This window comes from Podarcis bocagei, assembly GCF_964188305.1.
Source record: "Podarcis bocagei genome assembly, chromosome: Z".
NCBI lineage: Eukaryota > Metazoa > Chordata > Lepidosauria > Squamata > Lacertidae > Podarcis > Podarcis bocagei.
In genome coordinates, this window is record NC_138140.1 from 34,279,368 (window position 1) to 34,300,210 (window position 20,843).

The window sequence follows — 20,843 nt, forward strand, 5'->3', positions numbered from 1 at the left end:
TATCATTATTCAGATGTGACAGAAATATACTTATCAGCTGCACACCATCGTATTGTGTTTATAAATCTGTAAAGAAATAACCATAATCAAAATGTCACTAAACCAGATAACTGCTCTTGGTTTGGTGTACATTAAAGGTTTTAATATATGCTAAATATGAAATCATAAAGGTACTTTCATTGTGAAAGCATCTCACGTGCAAATACACTTATTGCAAGACACATTTTAGTTAGATTTCTAGTTTTAAGATGCATCCTCACCTATCTCCCAGGATATATGCAGATATAAATGTTTACTGCAGTGTTTTTATTTTCACAGTCCTTTCTGTTGGAATAATAAACGTTCTTTTGGGGCCTCTTAAACTTAGGGCAATAATGCCCTCCAGACGTTGTTGGGACTATCAGCTATTGACCAAGTTGGCAGGGGTTGATGTAGAGGGCCCCACATTGACTACCCCTGGCTTAGGGGTAGTTAACCAAAAGAGGTCCAATAAGTCCAATCAGGAACGTTGGACTTACTGGACCTCTTTTGGTTAACTAGGAAACACACCCGCACTGCCGGCAGTGCTAAGAACCAGCTCATTGTGAATGGACAATAGGAGCATTTGAGTTCCAGCAGAGAAACAGAAGAGAGAAACCACGAAGTCTGGAGCACAGGGGCAGGCAACAGCAGGAAAACCAGGACTGTGTGTATGATGCGATGCCCGGATCTTGGCTGATGAGTTGGCTTCGGATGTTTGGGGTTGTGCTGGGCTTCTTCTGTTTTTCAACTTTGCTGAAGGCAGCTCCCGAGTTTTCAGGTGAGTCTGTGAGATGAGCTAAAACTGAGAGGATGGAGGCTCTTCTCCAGCATCCGTCCTGCTGCAACTGCTGTCTCCTAACAGGCAGTGACTGTAGGAAGAAGGCAGCCTCCACTAACCTTACACAAGATCTTAGAAATCTCTGTTCCATGCAGAGAGGCGGAGGTGGGAAGAAAGGAAAGGGGACAGTGGAAAGGCTGACTCAAAGAGCCTTTTTCTTAGACCAGGGGTGGCCAGCTCCCAAGAGATTGTGTTCTACTCACAGAGTTAAAAACTGACAGTGATCTACCCCCTTTTTGGGGATTCAGGTCAAAGTTGTTGAGCTTTATTTAGGGAGGAGGAAAGTCCCATTTTTGGGGGGTGCAGGGCAACTATGTTGAGCTTTTTTGGGGGAACCAAAGTTGTTGAGCTTCTTTTGGGGGAGCCAGTGATCTACCACAAATGTCCAGTGATCTACCAGTGAATTACAATCTACCTGTTGGACATGCCTATCTTAGACTATTGACTGATGACTCCTTGAATCACAGAGTTGCAAGGGACTTCATGGGTCATCCAGCCCAGACCCCTGTTGCAGGAAATTACAGATTCCTTGACAGGAGAGCCCACCACCTTCTGAGATATTTTGCTCTACCATTAGGAAGTTTTTCTTCCAGACTTTAAAAAGAAAAGTGGGTGACATTTTGCTGGTCCTCATTTGAAGAGCAGCCTTGGGGTATTATTGACATGAATCTAGGAGGGCAATTATTTAGCTCATTTCCGAATTTTTCAAATGCCTTTGAAAGCACTATGTAGATATGTACATCTTCCTAATTTTAATGCATTCTTCCCTCACCCCTATGCACCCCATAATGGAAATTCTTGTCACATTTGGGGTTTCTAGAACTTAAATTACTCCCAGGACTACACTATAGGGCTGCCTTAAAGGAAAGAACTCCATGCAAAAAGCAAAAATGACTAAGTACAACAAAGAGTTTAAGGTGCTATAGTATGCATTATTTTTGCTGCAACAGACCAACACAGCTGCCTTTCTGGAAATAGCTAAGATAATAATAATAATAATAATAATAATAATAATAATAATAATAATAATAATAATAATAATAATTTATTATTTGTACCCTGCCCATCTGGCTGGGTTTCCCCAGCCACTCTGGGCGGCTTCCACAAAGACCAAAAGTACACTAAGATGTCACACATTAAAAACTTCCCTGAACAGGGCTGCCTTAAGATGTCTTCTGAATGTCAGGTAGTTGTTTATCTCTTTGACATCTGATGGGAGAGTGTTCCACAGGGCAGACGCCACTACCGAGAAGGCCCTCTGCCTGGTTCCCTGTAGCTTTGCTTCTCGCAATGAGGGAACCGCCAGAAGGCCCTTGGTGCTGGATCTCAGCGTCCGGGCAGAACGATGGGGGTGGAGACGCTCCTTCAGGTATACTGGGCTGAGGCCGTTTAGGGCTTTAAAGGTCAACACCAACACTTTGAATTGTGCTCAGAAACGTACTGGGAGCCAAGACCGGTGTTATGTGGTCTCGGTGGCCGCTCCCAGTCACCAGTCTAGCTGCCGCATTCTGGATTAGTTGTAGTTTCTGGGTCACCTTCAAAGGTAGCCCCACATAGAGCGCATTGCAGTAGTCCAAGCGGGAGATAACTAGAGCATGCACCACTCTGGCAAGACAGTCCGCGGGCAGGTAGGGTCTCAGGCTGCGTACCAGGTGGAACTGGTAGACTGTTGCCCTGGATACAGATAACTACCAATGTGATCATAGTCACATCCCCATAGACACACCTCTTCTAAGACTGTACAAAATTAAAATCAACTCAATACAGACATGTATGGCTGCAAGGGTCCCTTCCAACCATACAATTCTATGATTCTAATAGCAAGCCTGCTATTATCTCACCCCCTCCCTTTTGCTTAACATTCAACCTGATGAAATTTCTGTCGAATTCAAGCTCTTCCTCGCAATTCTTTGGCGTTTTGGGTGGTCATGATGAAAGGATCTTGCCATTTTCAAACTAAAAATGCATGCTATTGCAACCCACCTCTTTGCCCCACTCATTTGGTAGGTTTCTCTTTTAGAAAGGCTTGCTTATTTGGCATGCAGAGGGGAGGCAAATAGCACCCATGAGAAATCATAGTCTCTGCATATGTGGTGACACTTTGCCTCTTTTAGTGCTTGCTCTACAGCACCACTTACCCACAATGTTAAAACAAAACTACATTAGAACCTTGCCCCCCTCAAACCCAGCTAAAATATCTAACACAAAATCCCACTGCCATCTTACCTGATGCTGGATTTAATGGTTTCAAATCAAGCTGCAACAGCAGGTACAGTGTTTCTTGTGGTTCCTTTCAATAAAGCTGTTGTTCCATTATAGGGCCAGAACAGACTGCAGAGTGACTGAATCCAGCATGGTTATGCTGACGTTCTTGAACATTTTAAGTTGGGATGGCCAATGTGGTGCACTCCAGGTGCTGCTGGACTCCAACTCCCATTAGCCTCAGCCAGCATGGCCAATGGTGAGGGATGATAGGAGTTGTAGTCCGGTGCCATCTGGAGGGTATCACATTGGCAAGATGTTATGGACACAATAATAGTGCATTAGTAGTGAGCTTATCGTGCTTTAGTTTCTTCTGCAATGCTTCCCCAATGCTACCATATTATTGCTGTCTAGAAGGACTATAGCACAGCAAAAGTGGGGCCAATATAAACCAGAACATTTGTGGTATAAAAAGTTGTGCGATTTCAGCAGGAAGTTGCAGCATATGCACTGATTGGAAATGAATCTGTGTAACCACCCCAAAACTTTTGCAGGTGCAGAGAATGCACACCTGGGGCCACTCTAAGTGATGTTCCTACATCATGAGGGTCTCAAGAACCAACCCAAACTCATCACATTTCTTGATGGTGGCACCAAGAGATAGAGGAGTGTAAAGATGGTTGGACACTCAAGTTTAAAAAAATTAGCTTTGCTAAGCCAGTTCTGGTCCAGAAGTGGATGGTTTCACTTATTTCTATATTTTAAAATGATAGGAGATTGGCAGACATATTTAGCATTATTTTCTTTCCAGAGACACCCAAACCCATTTGCTTTGTTTTTCCATCAGGTTACCTACAGAAGATTTTGAAAAACCATACTGCCCACGCCTGTGATAGGGAGCAGATGACAATAATTTGCCCCCACAAGACTTCCATTAGTGTCCTTTCTGCATTCTATGGACGCCGAGTGCCCAGTCGAAACCTGTGCCCAACCACAGAAGACCTCTCCTTGGAAAGCACCGATTGTGTGTCTGCCACAGCCCACCAGGTAAAAGGCCCTAACATTTACATAGAACAGCACAAAAAATGTGTTGATAGAATTAATAACAGAGAACTGGGGCACTGCTTGCTGAGCAGAAATTAACATGCTATTTTTAAAAATTGGAATGTGCAAGTTTTTTTTCCTTTTTTTTAATCAAGCAGCTGCAGCTCAGTGGTAGAATATCTGCTTTGCAGGTAGAAAATTCAACCCCCAACTTCTCTAGGTAGAGCTGGGAATGTCCCCCATCTGAAATCAGAATAGACCTGGCCAGAAGGGCTCAAGGTTACCCAATGAGCTTCAGTTAGAATGTTGAACTAAAATATGGGTTCAAATCCCCACTCATCCACGAAGCTTACTGGGTGACCTTGGTCCAGTCACTGTTTCTTATTCTAGCCTAATCTTCATAGGGTTGTTGTGAAGACAAAATGGGTAGGGGGGGTGAACTATGGTCCTTGGAAGAATGGTAGGATGCAATTTTTATAAAAAAGGCTCACAAAAATTAGGACACCTATCCACTAAAATACAGATGAATATCTGTGGGGACTTTTTTTGAAATAAATAATAATTGCAAACTGATATGGAAATGCAGTGAAATGAACTTGCAGTTGGAAAAATAAGAAATCAAAGAAATCAAAACTGATGGACTCATCCACTTACTTCACAATATACTGGCTGCTTAGAGTACAAAACCCATCCAAGATGAACTAACAAAGTTTGCTTAGTAAGCAAGCCAGCCAGCTATGTTTATCCAAGATTAAAGTCAAGGCATTTCCTCATTTGCTCAATTCATTTGGCAAAGAGTGGGTCTGATGGGAAGGGTGGGGAGGAGGCCTGAGAAGCAAGCTTGTGCTCTAGTAATTCAGAACTTTGCATCAAGATCCGACTCACTGCTGTCACCAGGAAACTCCTTCTTTGCATAGCTCACTATGTCTCCTTAGCATTGCATGCACACAACATGTGTGATCTTCACTCATGTGATAATCAGCATGGAGGTAGCACTGTATTCTCCTTTCCCATGCAGAAGGGATTTCTAGGTAGGGATTTTCCTTGCTTTCATGAAATAGCTGCAAGTAGCAGCTGTAATGTGGTTGCTACAGGAGTAGCTGGTGTCAACAAGAATATGCCAAAAATGCAGAGGATGGAACGAAGCATTTCAGTGTGCTGGGCAAGAGGATAAGGCTACTATGGCTACTAGTCATGGAAGCTGGCTGAGGAGGACAAATGAGGTGCTGCCCAACCAACTTCAGCCAGCCTTACCTGCCATCTCACTTACAAGCAGTCATGGGGATGCCTCTGCCTGTCATTGACTCTAGCTCTGCCTACTGCTGGTCTCCCTGCCCCACCAGTTCCAATAGCCACCAATGTAGCCACTCCTACCTCCATGGTCAGAAGCACAATGCCTCTACATGCCTGTTGCTGGGAATCACAAGCAAGGAGGGAGCTATTGTATTCACGTTCTGCTTGTGAGCTTCCCATGGGTTTCTGGCTGGCATCTGTGAGATCAGAATGTGGACTCGGTGGGCCACTGGCAAGACCCAGCAGAGCTGTTCTTATGTTCTTCAGATTCACTAAAAGAGATTCCTAGGGAGAGGTTGTATGGGTAGGCTCACAGTAATGGTCCTACAGGGAAGAGGACTCTCTGAATGTATAATCTGCAGTATCCGATAAGTCAGCTGTTTTTGCTGCCTTTCTATACCTTGGGAAACAAGCTATTTGTAGTGGCGCAGTTAGTTAATTTTAGGCTCTGGGCTTAATGGGCTTACAAGGAAGGGGACACTCCATAATGATAATGTGCATTCCTTCACGTACTTCAAAACGTGCTAAGCCAGACCTCCCTCTGATGTGGCCCCTGGATTTCTGCCCCCAAATTCTGCCCTGACAGCACCACTGGCTGTTTGGACTGCTGGGTCGTCATGAGATGAACAGGCTTTGATCTAGTCAGGAGAGATAACATGAGCAGCTGCAGGGCCTTCTAAAAGCACATCACTCCATCTAGTGCTTGGCTGAAGACTAGCAATTGACAGCTGTGGTTTCGTCAGTAAACATTAGAATTTAAGTAGAGCTTGTGTGTTAGAACCTGGGGAAATAGCTAGACTTGTGTGTATTTAAGAGACATCCACATGTGTATTTTAGTTGTGACAGTCCCTGTTAATCATTTAATTAGCATGTGTGAAGGCTAATTGAGTCAGACCTCTGTGCTAGACCTGTACCAGACATCACTAATTCTGTGATGTCAGCATGGGTTCAGAGGTAATAGAGTTCAACCCAATTTCCTTGGAATGTAATGATCCATTAGCACAACAAAGCATCAAAGAACTAGATGGGAGAATGCAGATGAGTGGGGCCTCTCTCTGTGTACTAGGGCTTAGACTAGCTAGGTTAGAACAGGTGGGATGTGACCATTCTTGGGGGAAAGGCAAGCAGCAGGGCAGGGATGCAGCTGCCTTTGGAAGAAGCTGGAACTGCTTAGGATGAGATGCTCAGAACTAGGGCTGACATATGTCCAGGGTTTCCCAGACATATCCGGGATTTTGACCTTGAAAACCACATCTGGGAGGAATTTCCAGTTCATGGCAAATTGTCTGGGAAAACTCAGGTGTATGGCAATGAGACCTTTTTTGAAAAATAAAGCTCTAATAGTGGTGAAAATAAGGCAAATTTGCACAAAGTGCTCAGCATGTATGTTGGGCAGCAGTGGCTGAGGCGAGAGACAGGCTTCGCTGCACTGAGTGAGAGAGAAGGTGTGTGGGGCCTCAGCTCAACTTTTGCACTTGCCTTTCAGAGGCAGCGGCTGGGGCAGGAGGCTCCCAAGCAGGATGCTAAGGCAGAACCCGGGGAACACAGCGCCTGCTCTGCACTGGGCCATGCTATCGAGCAAATCGAACCGAGGAAGGCAGGGAGCGGGCTGGGGGGCTTGAGGGGGAGAGAAAAGAAGGAAAGTAGTGTGAGGAGAGGTAGCCGAGACAGCTCTCGGCACCAGCTGTTCTTGCTCTGGTGGTTGGGTCGACGGGGGCACCAGGAGGCAAGCCAGTCACACAACCCTACTCAGAACCCCCTCCACAGTAGACTCAGGTTGTAAATATGTGTAAATAACCCATATTTCAGAAAGATACCACAGCCCCCCCTGTGCCTTATTGTCCAAAGGGAAACACAGACCCCCTGAGTAAAGGACCAGGAACCCCTGGAATATCACACTGTTCATGGAGATTGGAATGGAGTGCAATATGTTAGGATCTCCCATGTGGGTGCTCTGAAGGTCAGTGGGACGTGGAAGAGGTTGTTTCTACCCACACATGTTGTAGTCATCCTTTGCTATCCTGTAGCCCTTCAGCTGCTTTTGGGCTATGGCCAAAACTATGAGGCAGTTGCCTTGGGCAGCAGAACTCCAAGGGGCAGGTGCTCAGCCTATCCCATCCCCTCTACTGTTGGCGGCTTCTGGCAAGATCTCATACATGCCATGAAATCTCACGAGACCTCGTCAAAATCTCGTGTGATTTTGAGAGCTCACCAGAATCCAGTGACGACATCACCACTTGGCAGGCGCCACTGCACAACCCTAATGAGAGTGACTTCAGGCAGGAGGTTTCCATGGCAGGTGGTACATTCCTGTTTTGCCTCAGGCGGCAAAATGGGACCGGGTGTCCCTGGTATTGACTTTTATGGGGAGTTGCACTGGAATTTGATGGGAGTTGTAGGGAGCTGTAGTTCAAAATATCTGGAGGGTACCAGGTCAGCAGAGTTTTTTCTAGGCACAAGCCATCACCTTTCTAACAAAGAACTTAACTCTACAACTTTAAAGCCTCTCCTTCTCCTACAGAAAATGATGGATGAGTGTCAGGACCAGCGATGGTGTCATTTCTCTGTCCACAGCCATGTGTTCGGCCCTGATCCATGCCCAGGTACGCACAAGTACTTGGTGGTCTCCTACAAATGCAGACCAGGTGAGTGAGTTCAACAAGGCATTAACTAGGCCAGGGTTCATTGGTGTTAGCAGTTTATGATTCTGATGTTCCTTTTGAAGTCACATTTGCTTTTCTTATTTAAGCAGTCCGCAGTCAAGCAATGTGTACAAAAATGCACATATTGTGATAAAAGCAAGAATAAACTGAAAAATAACGCATCTATGTGTGCATAAAACATGTGTGCATCTGTTGGTGAAAATAACATATAAAAATGCATTATAATAGGGGAAATTGCACACAATTATGCATATATTAGGAGACCAAAATACTGGTGAATCACAAATGGATGTGGACAGTGCTTTTTTTCCTGGGGGTACGCAGGGGTACGCATACCCCTAAACATTTTTTGAATCTTTGTACTTTTGTCCATTTATTATATTTATTTTCCCCGATTTGAACTATAAAATAGGGATTTTCTTAAGTCAAAATGAGTACCCCGAAACATTGTTTTAGAAAAAAAGCACTGGATGTGGAAATGTGGAGGACGGGTGAGTGGAAAAAATGAAAAATTTCAGAGAAGCTGAAATTGACAGATTTGTCCATCCCTGTGTCCTAGCCAACCATCGCCTGAAGACCGTGTGTGAAAACGAAAAACTGAGACTGCAGTGCCGGAACAAGTCCATCCTAGCTATTTACTCTGCCATCTATGGGAGGCCTTTGCGGGGAAAGCCAGAATGCGAATCGGTGAACAGGACGGGACCTGACATAGGTATGAAGGGAAATGGCGGTGGCCTGGAGTTTCCCAGGACAAAGCTAAGAGCTTCTGGAGCTTGAACAGTCACCAAAGGATTAAAAGCAGCAGATCGGTTTTATTTATTTATTTTACCAGATTCCATTTCTGAAATGCTCCCCTCAAAATATCTCAAAGCAATTTCAAAGTACCTTAAGGACTATCTCATTTCTTAATCTCCAGCCCCAATCACTGATAGCGTCTGGCGGGGCACTTCCTGTGGCTCCCTATGGCTTTGAAGCTTGGTTGGCCTTCACAGGGGACTGAGCCTTTAGCGTGGCAACCTCTGTCCTGTAGAACTTCCTGCCACTAGATGTTTAGCCAGAACCATCCCTCCCTTCTTCTGGAAACTATCTTCCTTAAACAGGACTTTGCAATACGAATTTCCTTTTTCTTTTTAGCCATTCAATATTTCTTGATTTGTTTTTGCTGTTTTTAAAATGATGTTTTTTATGGATAGTTTGCAAATTTTATTCTTACACATTGTATAGCACCTTGATATAGATATAGATATTTATGAAAGCGAGGGTTATAACTATGAAAACAAACAAACACACACCTGCAATTAAAACAATTAAGAACAATTCCTTACTTAAGACCATAAACAACAATCCCATACATACAAACAATTAAAAGCAATTTCATATGTAGTAACATTTACTGATCCATCACAGATACATAATGGGATAAAGATCTCCACTTGGAAGCTTGTTGGAGAAAGGCAGGCCTTCCGTAGAGATCAGAGATAGTGGCTGTTGAACATGTGAGAGTTCCAATTTTAGGCAATGCCCCCTTTCCTCCTAGCACCCAGTCTCTCACTCACCTGCTGAGTTTTTCATGCTGTTTGCATCACTCAAAGACATATGTGGTTTTGAACAGGTGCATCAGACTTGTTACTGAATACCAGCCACAAGAAATCTGGCTGGTCTCCCCACTTTGCCCAGGGACTGCTTCAGTCATGCCACACCAACTGCCCTGCATCTGATGTCGCATACAATAGGTGAAGATGCTGCTCACTGCCAAATGTTGGGTTTGTAGATACTGCACATCAGTAGGCAGGTGGCACCTGCAGTGCCCTGCGCCGTTGCCCGCATGGGTTGATTTCAAATCACACAGGCAAATCAAGATGCCCCACTTGAAGCCATTGTGATACAAGGTGATTGACAGAAGGGCGGCACTATCCACCAGTCAAAAAGATCCACAGGGATTGGGGCACCTAAGCATTGTTTCGCCAACTAGAAAGAGTTCCCCACCTTGGCCAAAGGTGAATAATGTATACTAACTGTCTGAGAATCTGGCACTAGGGGTTGGTTTCCATCTGGGGCTGAATGCCAACTACTAGAGCACCCTAGTCCTGCTTCTTCTCCTTGCTGTTTCTCTCTGTTCACCTTTCTGGGTAGAAGAAAAATTATGGGAGCAAGGAGTAGCAAATTTCTCTCATCTCTCTCTCCTCCCCGTGACAGTTGTATCATACCCTCCAACATTTTCATCTCCAGAATGGGAACATCTGAAGGGGCATGACTTCTGGTCTGGTGGTCTGGCAATCATCACTTGGGTCATCCCAAAGCACTGGACTGACCCTGCTGACTTGCGCCAGAGTGAGTGCCAGGCCACAAAATGGGACATTCCAGGATACAAACAGAAGCTGGGATTGACTTCTATGGTTCCTGCTTAAAACAGGGTGCTTGGAGGTAGATATGCTGTAGACTTCAGGCCGAAGAGATCAGTGAATAGGCAGCAACAACAGAAGTGAGGAGAAGGGCACCATTGCTCAAGATCCTTGAAAAACCTGAAGCCAGCAGCCAATAGAGCCTAAGTGATGACAGATAACCTTCACACTGATGGAGACCATTTAAATTTACACAGTGGAAGAGAACTTTCAGAATGCCACTGTTAGTCACAAGGAAATTTCAGAAGTGTGATATCAGGTGATTGTCAGGCCTGTAGTGGGTGGGTGGGGGGTTGGAGAAGGCAGGATTTAACCTACTTGCCTTATGCTGTTTCCTACCCCTAAGTTTGTGGTTGAACTGAAGCCAGGTGTGGCACTTCTGCAACGTTCTTTGGGACTGAATGTGCTGTGGTCCATGCTTTAGAGTGTCTGGCTCCTGATGCCTTGAGGAGAGTTTCCCGGAGGTGTCACAAGAAGGAGAACTGCACCATTGTTGCTGATAAAGCCACTTTCGGAGACCCCTGCTTCCCTGGAGTGAAGAAACAGCTGAGAGTCTCCTATACTTGCGGTAAGCTATGTAAAAAAACTGTATCAAATTGTTCTTGATTGGAAAACTGGCATTGTAGAAATCAGAGGGACAGGAGAATGCTTAAACTGCTTGACAGCCGAAGGTTAAGATATGGATGGCACTCCTACCTATAAGAATTGCTGCTGTCACAAAAAATCCCTGTGGCCAAAGGCCCTTCTAGGTCAGCATCCTGTTCCTCATAGTGGCCAACCCAGATACCTCAAGGAAGCTCACAAGCAGGACACAAGGACAATAGACCTCTCCCACCATTGTCTTCCAGTGACTGGAATTCAGAAACCCTCTGACGCTGTAGGTAGTAAACAGCCATCATGACTGGCATAAGAACTTAAGACCAGCTGGATCATCTCAGTGGTCCATCTATTCCAGCATCTTATTTTCATAGTGGCCACATAGATGCATATGGAAAGCCTGCAACAGCACTCTCTCCTCCTGTGGTTTCCAGCAACTGGCATTCAGGAGCCTTTTGGGCTTGTTGATCAGAAGGTCAGTGGTTCGAATCCCCGCGACGGGGTGAGCTCTCATTTCTCTATCCCAGCTCTTGCTAACCTAGCAGTTTGAAAGCATGCCAGTGCAAGTAGATAAATAGGTACCGCTGCGGCGGGAAGGTAAACCGCATTTCCGTGCGCTGTGGTTTCCGTCACAGTGTTCTGTTGCACCAGAAGCGGTTTAGTCATGCTGGCCACATGATCCAGAAAGCTGTCTGTGGACAAATGCTGTCTCCCTTGGCCTGAAAGTGAGATGAGTGCTGCAACGCCATAGTCACCTTTGACTGGACTTAACCGTCCAGGGGTCCTTTACCTTACCTTTTTACCTATTATTGAAGTAAATACATGTTCTCTCATGTGCTTCTTGTACTTAATGTTTCTCTCTCTGACAAGCAGTGACAATAAATAATTCTAGATGGAAGCATTTATTTTATTCATGTGTTTCTATTTACCAGTACTATTCCAACTGTTCCTTGTCTACTCAAAACCCCAAATCTTTATAGTTCCTTTTCATTAAGATAAAACTTTTTAAGTTTAATCTTGCTGTTGCTTGCATATTTGATTCTAAGTGTTGCTTGCTTGGTCTTATTAGACTTGGTGTTGTCCTTCTCCTTAGAATAGTTTTGATCTGATGAGTTTAAGTTCAGTGTGTCATAGTCTGCTTTATTTAGTCTGTCTTGACTGCAGCCATGTTATGTTTATGTTATTTATCAAGCCATAGTCTGCCTTGTTAAATTCTTAAGGTGCTATTCATTTAAGTTTTATTCAGAGCAGACCCATTGAAATTAATGAACATGAGTAAGTTAGGTTAATTAATTTTAATGGATTTATTATTGATAAAGCGTTGAATACCACCCCTTGTGCCTTGTGTATATGGCTGTTTCACAAACACACTGACAGTGTGCTACCTCCTGCACAAGCATTCACTGTTGCACACAGTAGCAACTATAAAATGGGCATCAGTCCTATGAAAGTTGGCAGCAAAACCTCCACCATGACACACACACCCCAATCACAAACAATGATTCCTCTTCCCCTTTTTAGTGCCAAGGCAGCTGCTGGAAGAGGTGGGCCGCAACTCCCAAGAAGACCCTTTCTTAATCTCAGACTACACACATGGTAAGTATCCCGCTTTTACCTTAATCACAAGTAAAGCTCTGCTTTAGAATCTGCTGGTAGAATCTCCTACCACCACAATCCATCTAAGGCAGACAGGCAATCCCTTCTGCAGACTGTGGTCTCAGGTGGTGAATGCTGAGAGGACTGTATCCTAACTGGGGCCACAAAGAAAGAAGAGTGTGCTATCAGCATGATAAGCAGAATCATGAGATTTGCAACTTTTTAACCCTCCCCCAAAAAACTTATCAACCCCCCCTTTCCTAAACAACTCAATGGGTATTCCAAAATGTAGCCATGAAGTAGGTGGAAAAAATAAAAATGGAGGTGAGTGGTGGTTAAGTGTTCTGTTTGGAGGGAGTGATTGGTTGCAACCTCAATAAAGCATTTTGTGCAGGTCCCAATTGTTAATTAGATTCCCTATTGAACAAACTAAGGCCCTTCTGAGCCTCTTTTGTGTGCAGAACAGAAAGCATGAGGGACAAAGCATGTTCCTTTCCTTTCCATTAGCTAATTGCCTTGGCCTAATAGCACCCAGAACATCCTTATTGGCTTCTCCCCCTAGTATTCACTGTATTAAAAGGACACAAGTCTTGTGTTTCCCAGGGGTCTTATCTGAACCTTGTTGAGCTGCATCTCCTTAATTACTGTATTGGCCTAAATATAAGTCGCACCCGAATATAAGCTGCACCTTTAAAATTGGAGGGGGGCAGACTGGCTGCACGCCTTTGCCCCGTGCTCCTGGTCTACTCTGCTTTGCCAGCGGCCCCCTTCCCCCCTTCGATCCAATGGCTCAGGGTAGGCTTTGGAGTGGCGGGCGGCAGCGCTCCTGGGGGGAGAGCCATGCCCCTTTGCCGGCAGCGTAAGGTCCTGAATATAAGCCACACTTTAACTTTTCACAATTGGAATTTGGAAAAAAGAGTGAGGCATATATCTAACCCCACTTGGAAGTTTATCTGGTTGTTATACAGTGGACCCTTGGGTTATGTTACTTTCGGGTAACATAACTTCCAGGTTGGGAACGCGGCAAACCCGGAATTGTATACTTCTGGGTTTCGCCGTGCATGCATGCACAGAAGCGCTTTGCGCACCACACGTGTGCGCAGAAGCGGTGCCTCATGTTGTGGACTTTTCGGGGTATGTACGGACCCCTGGAACAAATTAAGTTCATATCCGGAGTGTCCACTGTATTTCTTTAAATATTCGCTAAAGTATTCCCACTCTTCTTTTATATCCAACTCATCCTGATTTCTTATCTTTGCAGTCAACATTGCTAACTCCGTGTATTCTATTAGCTTATTCTGCCAGTTTACTTCTGTGGGACTATTTTCACCTTTGGACATAAAAATCCTTTCACCTTTGGGCATAAACTATTCTTGCCGCTGCTGTTGCTTAGAGGAAGAGACTAAGTACTTTCTTGTGTATTTTACCCTCTACTATACTCAATAAGAACATCTCCGGAGTGTTTTTTGTTTGTTTGTTTTTTTGAGAAATGAGAACCTTACCATCTTTTTTGTTTGTTTGTTCTGAGTATATCATCTCCCAATAATCTTTGGCTTTCTTACAACCCCACCACATATGTCCCTTCAATCTCTTCACATTTCCAGCATAAATTGGTTCATTTTGTCGAGTTCAATGCCCACCACTTTTCTCAGTTGTTATCAGTTCTGCCTTGAATGGGGGTTCCATTTCCCATCTTTGTTCTCCTGTGACTTTCCCTCACTGCTCAAGATCCCACCTGGGCTCACCTAATCTCCTCATGTTCAGAGGGAAATTCATTGCCCGTGCTCATTCATGAGGGGCAAGAGACAAGCCATGTCTCCAAAGCAAAAACTGGGTCAGTGAGTCTATCCTGAGTGTTAACACTGTGAGATGAGCAACCATGGATGGAAGCAGCAGCAGCAACTAGAAGCCAGTTAAAGTATATTAAAGAAGCAATAGTGGTGATGGGGCCTTGCATCACCAGCTGTAGTTTTTGTTTAGGGAAGGAGAGTGAAAGCCAGCTGGCCATGAAAGAGAGGACCAGAGAGGACAGGAAGCACTGGATTAGGCCTAGCCCAGAACAGTCTGCCCCTTGAGGCAACAGGGCAAGATAGTGCCTATTTTCATCTCATGTGTAGAAGTGAACTGGGTTGGCAGATAATTCTGACTGCAGCACGGCTGATGTGGCAATGCCCTCCATTGCATCAGTGGCAGCATGCTAGTTTAAAGGTGTGGCAAGACAGGCTGGGTGGTGTACACAGCTCTGTCCTCCAACAGAGGGGAGTAGTTGGGAGGTGTAGGAGAAACAGTCGGGGGGGCAGCCACCTCTGCTCTCTGCCCCTGCTGCCTGAAGTGTCCACCACCAGCCTTGCATAGGAAGTGGCCTTGAGTGTAAGGCCTTTGGTCCATCTCTCATAGTATCGTCAACACTGACTGACTCCAGATTGCAGCCAGCCCTACCTTGCTGTAGATGGTGGTTCAATATCTGGATGCCACATAACTTAATCACCTCATCCTCAGAATGCACACCTGTCACCTAGCAGAGCAGAGGACTCTGAGATTCATTCTTCACGTGAAAGCAAGATGCAGTGTGGTGTACTGGTTAGAGCACTGGACTGGGACCAGAGAGACCAGACCCAGTCAGCCCTGAAACTCCCCAAGGGACCTTAGTCCCGTCATGCACTTTCAGGCTAGTCTACCTCAAAGGGCTGTTATGTGGATAAAAACAGGGTTGGGTGGGATAGAAATGGCTACACACATAATAATAATATCCTTCTGGTCCCTGAAACATTTTTGGTCGGCAGACGTAAATAGGAAGCAGAGAAAGTGAGAGTGAGACCAAAGCTCACCAAAAGAGTGCAATGGTGACAGCCCCTACTAACCACCTGCTGTTACATGCTAACTGCCTCTGGACATGGAAGTTCTACTGAGCTCTCATGGTTAATAACCATGGGTAATAAATCTGTACTTTCTGAAGTTGTCGTCACTACAAGTTAAAAGCATAGGAAGTTGCCTTATCTCGAGTCAGACCATTGGTCCATCTAGACCAGCATTGTTTATACTGACTGGCAGCACCTCTCCAGGGTTTCCGGCAGGGGCGTCTCCCAGCCCCACCTGGAGGTGCCAGGGATGAACTTGGGACCTTCTGCATACAAAGCAGTTGCTTCACCACTGAGCCCTGGTCCTTCCCCTTTGTGATGGTGAGTTCCATAGATTACATGGTAAAGGAGATGCAGTTTAAGGCTGAACGTCTGTTAGGAAGGCTTCCCTTCTCTCCCGAAACCCTTGTCAGTAAGAACGTGCTATCCCCTTGTTTGCTGCAGGTGGCTGGTACACTGGGCCGAGGCTTTCCAGGCTCCAAGAAAATCTGATGATATTTACTAGCTCTCTGGAAACTTTTGCCCTTTTCTGGGGTATGTCTGACTTCCCTGGGTGTGCAAGACGGGCAGAGTTGGGATGCTGGGGGAAACCAGGCCAATCAGGGCCATGGCGAACATTATGCGGGCGGCAAAGCTGTGACTGGGTCTCCCGACCTTTGCGGTAAATGGGGGTGGCACGTAGTTACTGCCAGAACAGAGGAAATGTGCCACTCCCCAAAAAAAGAGAGGGCAAAAGGTTTGCACATGCTAAATTATGTGTTATAGATTCTGATGTAGAAGTGACTGTCATAGCTGTAATAGAAATGCAACATGTCTTGCCATAGTGGTCTGTTCTGAAAACAGAGGACTGCTCTCTGTAAAGCGGGATAGCTTAACTGTTAAGCAGCTCTTTTAAGCCATTTTTATCAGTTCAGCAGTTTCAGGAGAAAGGTGCTTCACCTATGTCTCCTACCCCAGCCTTTTCCAGATCTGAAGCATCTGTTAGTCTCACTGGAGAAATGCAGGGACAATACAGATCCCCATCTTCTCACCACAGCAAGACTGTTAGCAGCTTTCAGATGGGGAGTGGGATTTAGAAAAAGGAAACAGCACTCCACTCACTCCAATAAAAACTGAAACCTTAAAGTAACACTACAAGAAAATGGTGAACCCATCATGGATCTCACATATCACATTTGACCTTTTGGGATGCCTTTTCTATGGGTGCAACCCCCACCCTCTTTAAAGATATCATCCTAGAGTTGCAGAAGGAAAGCCCACTGGAATGAATGGGCAGGGGTTGCATGTTGTCACCCCCCCCATTTAATCCAGATTTGCCAGTTCTGCAGATATGCAGTAAGTAAAAACTGTGTGTGGAGGTGGTAAATTCCAATTAGACAGGAAAAATAAACGGGGTAGCATTTTGATGACAACAGAATTGTGTGCGACAGGGAAGGGGAACCTTTGGCCCTCTAATAGGTTGTTGGACTGCAACTCCCATCGTTCTTGACTACGAGTCATGCTGGCTGGGTCTGATTGGATATGTAGTCCAGCAACATCTGGAGGGCCAAAGGCTTCTCATCCCTGGTGCAGGCGCTGTAAACTTGCATGCATGAGTCACACTGAGTGCACAATAAATTGGATGTGTCCTCTCTGTTTATCAGTCCATCTCTCTTTTCCTCCAGTTAAACTGCAGACTTAGGTATATGAGGAGGAGAGGGTGGCTGGAGCCGATGCCACGTTCAGGAGGCTCAGTCACCCCAAATCATGTCCTTTCTGCTATTGGCCCCTCCCTCTCAACACCCTATCTCTGCAAGGGAGGAGAATGTGGGTTGGCTTCCCCCCTGTTGAGTCTTACTTTCCTTTTTCTTTGCAGGCGTTCCTGAGAAGGTGGGCTTTTATTTCCTGTGCGGAGTCTCAGGAGGCCTGGTGTTCCTCCTCCTCCTCTTTGCACCCAAAGTGGCCTTCCTCCAGGATTTAAAGGAGGCTTTCAAAGCTGCAGAGCTGAGCGAAAGCTTAGAGCTGGAGACCACCAAGCTGCAGGATGAGCAGGATGACGAGAACCACGATGACAGCTCCTCCGACTCCTCCTTCCGCCGCCTCACTCGCACCTACCGCAACTCCAACAATATATTTGGGCCAGAGCTCACTGCGGCCCTGGAAGGAGCGGCAGACCATATGGGCCACGAGGGAGATGAGATCTGGATACCCAAGGAGTCCACCCCATATGCCATCCACAAAATTAAGTCTGCTACCAAATGAGAAAGAATTTGCCATGGGAACAAGGTCAGAGCTGTCTGTTGTAAGCTGAGATGGACTGAGCTCAATGGCTTCATAGAATTATAGAATCATAGAATCACAGAGTTGAAAAGTATCCCCAAAAGTCATTTAGTCCAACCCCCTGCAATGCAGGAATCACATCTAAAGAATCCCTGACAGATGACCATCCAACCTGTTTAAAAACCAATGAATTAAGAGTCCACCATCTTCCAAGGTAGTCCGTTCCGCTGTCCAGCACCTCTTACTGTCTGAAAGTTCTTCCTAATGTTTAGTTGGAATCTCCTTTATTGTAACTTTAATCTGTTGGTTTGGGTCCTACCCTCTGGAGCAAGCAGAAAACAAGCTTGCTCCTCCTCCTTCCACATCACAGCCTTATAGATATTTGAAGATGGCTGTGATATCACCCTTCAGTCTTCTGTTCTGTAGGCTGATCATACCCAACTCCCTCAACTCCTTACAATTACGGAGACTCATAATGTCTCCAGACCCTTTATCGCTGGGGCTTTGCAAAGTTGGTTTTGTTATCTTCTTTTCCCATTCCAAAGTATTTGGGGCAAGGGATTAGAAATGTAAAATAAGTGAGTATATTATGAGTAGGTCCCCATTTGAATCTACATTTAAAGCGGTGTTATACCACTTTAAACTGTCATGGCTTCTCCCTTCCAGATCTGCAATTCACAGAGTGCTTTAACAATCAATCCTTTTCCCCAGAGAACTTTGGGAGTTGCAGCGCTGTGAGGGGAATAGGGGGTCTCCAGACAACTCTCAGCACTTGTTAACTACAGTTTCCAGGATTCTTTCGATGCCTAGTACAGATGGGACCTTAAGTTACAGTTAGATCAGAGATAGGGAGCCTGTGGTGACCTCCAGATGGTGTTGTACTATAACTCCTACCATCCCTTCCCATTGGCCATGCTGGCTGGGGATGGTGGGAGTTGGAGCAAAGTGATGCCTTCCAGTTGTAGCTGCACTACAACTCCCATCATTCATGACCACCCCTGGTTGGGGTTGGTGGGAATTGTAGTCCAACAGCAACAGAAGGGCATCGCTCTGCTCTTATCATATTTCTTTCATTTTCTGAATGCCAAACTGGACCAAGTTAGATATAGGAGGAAGAACTGCCGGGTCTGCCTGGTTTCAATGGCCTCCAGCAACACTATCCAGAGAAACATTGATGTGGAAACCTAGTCTTTGTTGTTGCTGTTGTTGTTTTAAAAAAATACTCTAGCTCAGTATATGTAACACCTGGAAGCTGACTTGACATAAAACTATGTAATGTGAGTTTTGAAAACAGGGAGAGGCTGCTGCTTTTAACAGATTGATTTGCTCTTCCTACTGCATTTTTAACCTTATTTTTCAGATATGCTCATAAGCAAAATCCGGCAGCACCTGCTTCCTTCTCTGGATGTGTTTAACAGGCCTGGATGCCAAGAGCTGTAAATCTGAAAATAAAAATATTTTGCACAAAATTTAAAGTTTGGCCATAGTAGTGTGTTGTTGATGTTCTTAAAAAAAAGGTTGTGACTTGTTTATTTATGTCAATGTACGTTATTGGGAAATACAACAATTGCAAATTAAGGTGAGTACAATTCACTGGTTTATTTGCTGGAGCAAGCCCCGTTGTAATCAGACTTATCTAGTCAAATCTTCTGCTGATGCAGGAAAAATCCTGGTTTGCCACCCCACTGTGGCTGGTGGCATTTCATGGTGGAAAGTCAGCAGGGTCACAGTTGGTGGGCCGGCACAGCTTAGGCTCCTACTGTCCAGAGGACCCAATCAGAAGGTTTAATGGGCTCAAGGGGGCTGGGGCATGTTCCAGGTACATAGGTGGCTATTCAGCTTCTGCTCAAAAATGTCTAAGGAGGAAGAGTCCCACAACTGCTGAGGCAGTCTGTTCTGCTGCAAAACAACTTCAGCCACCTGACTTTGGGCCCTATTATTTGGAGCAATAAAACCCCCAAATTTGATCTCTGTGACAGCTCTTTAATGGGTATTAAATTGGCTCTTAATTGGCTCTTCTTCAGGCTATTCATCCCCAACATCTTCAACTGAATAGACACTGAGATCACATTAACACCATACATTCGGGGCGCATGAATTCCCCCAAATAATCCTGTAAATTGTAATTTAGCTCTAGCCAACTCTTAACCAAGTACAGTTTTATTTAATAATAAAAGCTATAGCAAAATTTGGGGAAAGCCTTTTGTTTTAAATGTGGACAGTGCTATTTTTCTAGAAAAGGAGGTGCCGGAACCCACTATGAACACATCCCTCATCCTCTTAGAATAGCAATGGGGCCCACCTGAGAGATGCCAGAACTGAGTTCCAGTGAGTTCTGGGTGGGGGGGGGGAAGCCTTGGGTGTGGATATGACCTCCGCAGGAACACTCTGATGCTCCCTCAGGGAGCTCTTTTTCATTTCAATGGGGCTTGTGTAGACGAACACCCTATGTATTTGTGCCCTCTCTGTTCTTTACTAATACCCCCTACCCCCGCAGCAACACCTGTGACTGGAAATAAAGGAGGGGAAATGGAATGTAAACTCAAACGTCTGCAAGCAAATAGGAAAAAATTCTTCATTCCACCAGTCTTTGAAGCCTAGGTTCCTTTAAATACACACCCACCCACCCACACCCTTTCTGTTTCTTGTCTCCAACAATGGTTCTGCTGATGGACATATTTGTTTCTTCCAACAAAGGTGTTTGCTTGTACAGTCTGTATGTGAAAAGATAACGTAATTACACACACAGGCTTCTTGGATGTGTGTTATGTTAAAAGTGGCTGGAATGCCACTGTCAAAAAGAGAGATATCTATTATGTACTTGAACCTCCTTATCACTTGTACTAATCTAGGGGTATCCCAGTAGCGTAGCGTGGGTTCTCAGCACCCGGGGCAAGGCAAGTAATTTGCGCCCCCTAACCCGTGGATTTTAGCACTCGAGTCTCTTCCGCGCCCCCCAGATGTTGCGCCAGGTGCAGCAGGCCCCCCTGCACCCCCCACGCTACGCCACTGCTCCCACCACAAGTCTTCAGGACAGCCACCCGAAGGCTGGCGCGGGGAGAAGGTCTCT

At 45.3% G+C, this 20,843-nt stretch overlaps 1 protein-coding gene across 3 annotated transcripts in view; it reads left to right on the forward strand.

The window, feature by feature from the left end:
• Nucleotides 1–19,242, forward strand: part of LOC308579126 (protein eva-1 homolog C-like) — a 25,918-nt gene extending 6,676 nt beyond the window's left edge. The window contains exons 1-8 of one of the 3 annotated variants that reach the window (XM_081179888.1): nucleotides 563–799; nucleotides 3,909–4,108; nucleotides 7,920–8,043; nucleotides 8,621–8,773; nucleotides 10,888–11,031; nucleotides 12,582–12,656; nucleotides 15,959–16,048; nucleotides 17,370–19,242. In XM_081179888.1, the coding sequence (XP_081036014.1) occupies nucleotides 700–799; nucleotides 3,909–4,108; nucleotides 7,920–8,043; nucleotides 8,621–8,773; nucleotides 10,888–11,031; nucleotides 12,582–12,656; nucleotides 15,959–16,048; nucleotides 17,370–17,755 (1,272 nt within the window). In that variant the 5' untranslated portion in view covers nucleotides 563–699 and the 3' untranslated portion in view covers nucleotides 17,756–19,242. Of the gene's footprint in view, nucleotides 1–562; nucleotides 800–3,908; nucleotides 4,109–7,919; nucleotides 8,044–8,620; nucleotides 8,774–10,887; nucleotides 11,032–12,581; nucleotides 12,657–15,958; nucleotides 16,049–17,369 lie in introns of those variants that run through there. The other 2 variants (XM_081179890.1, XM_081179889.1) reach the window with 2 other exon arrangements.
• Nucleotides 19,243–20,843: the final 1,601 nt, after the last annotated feature.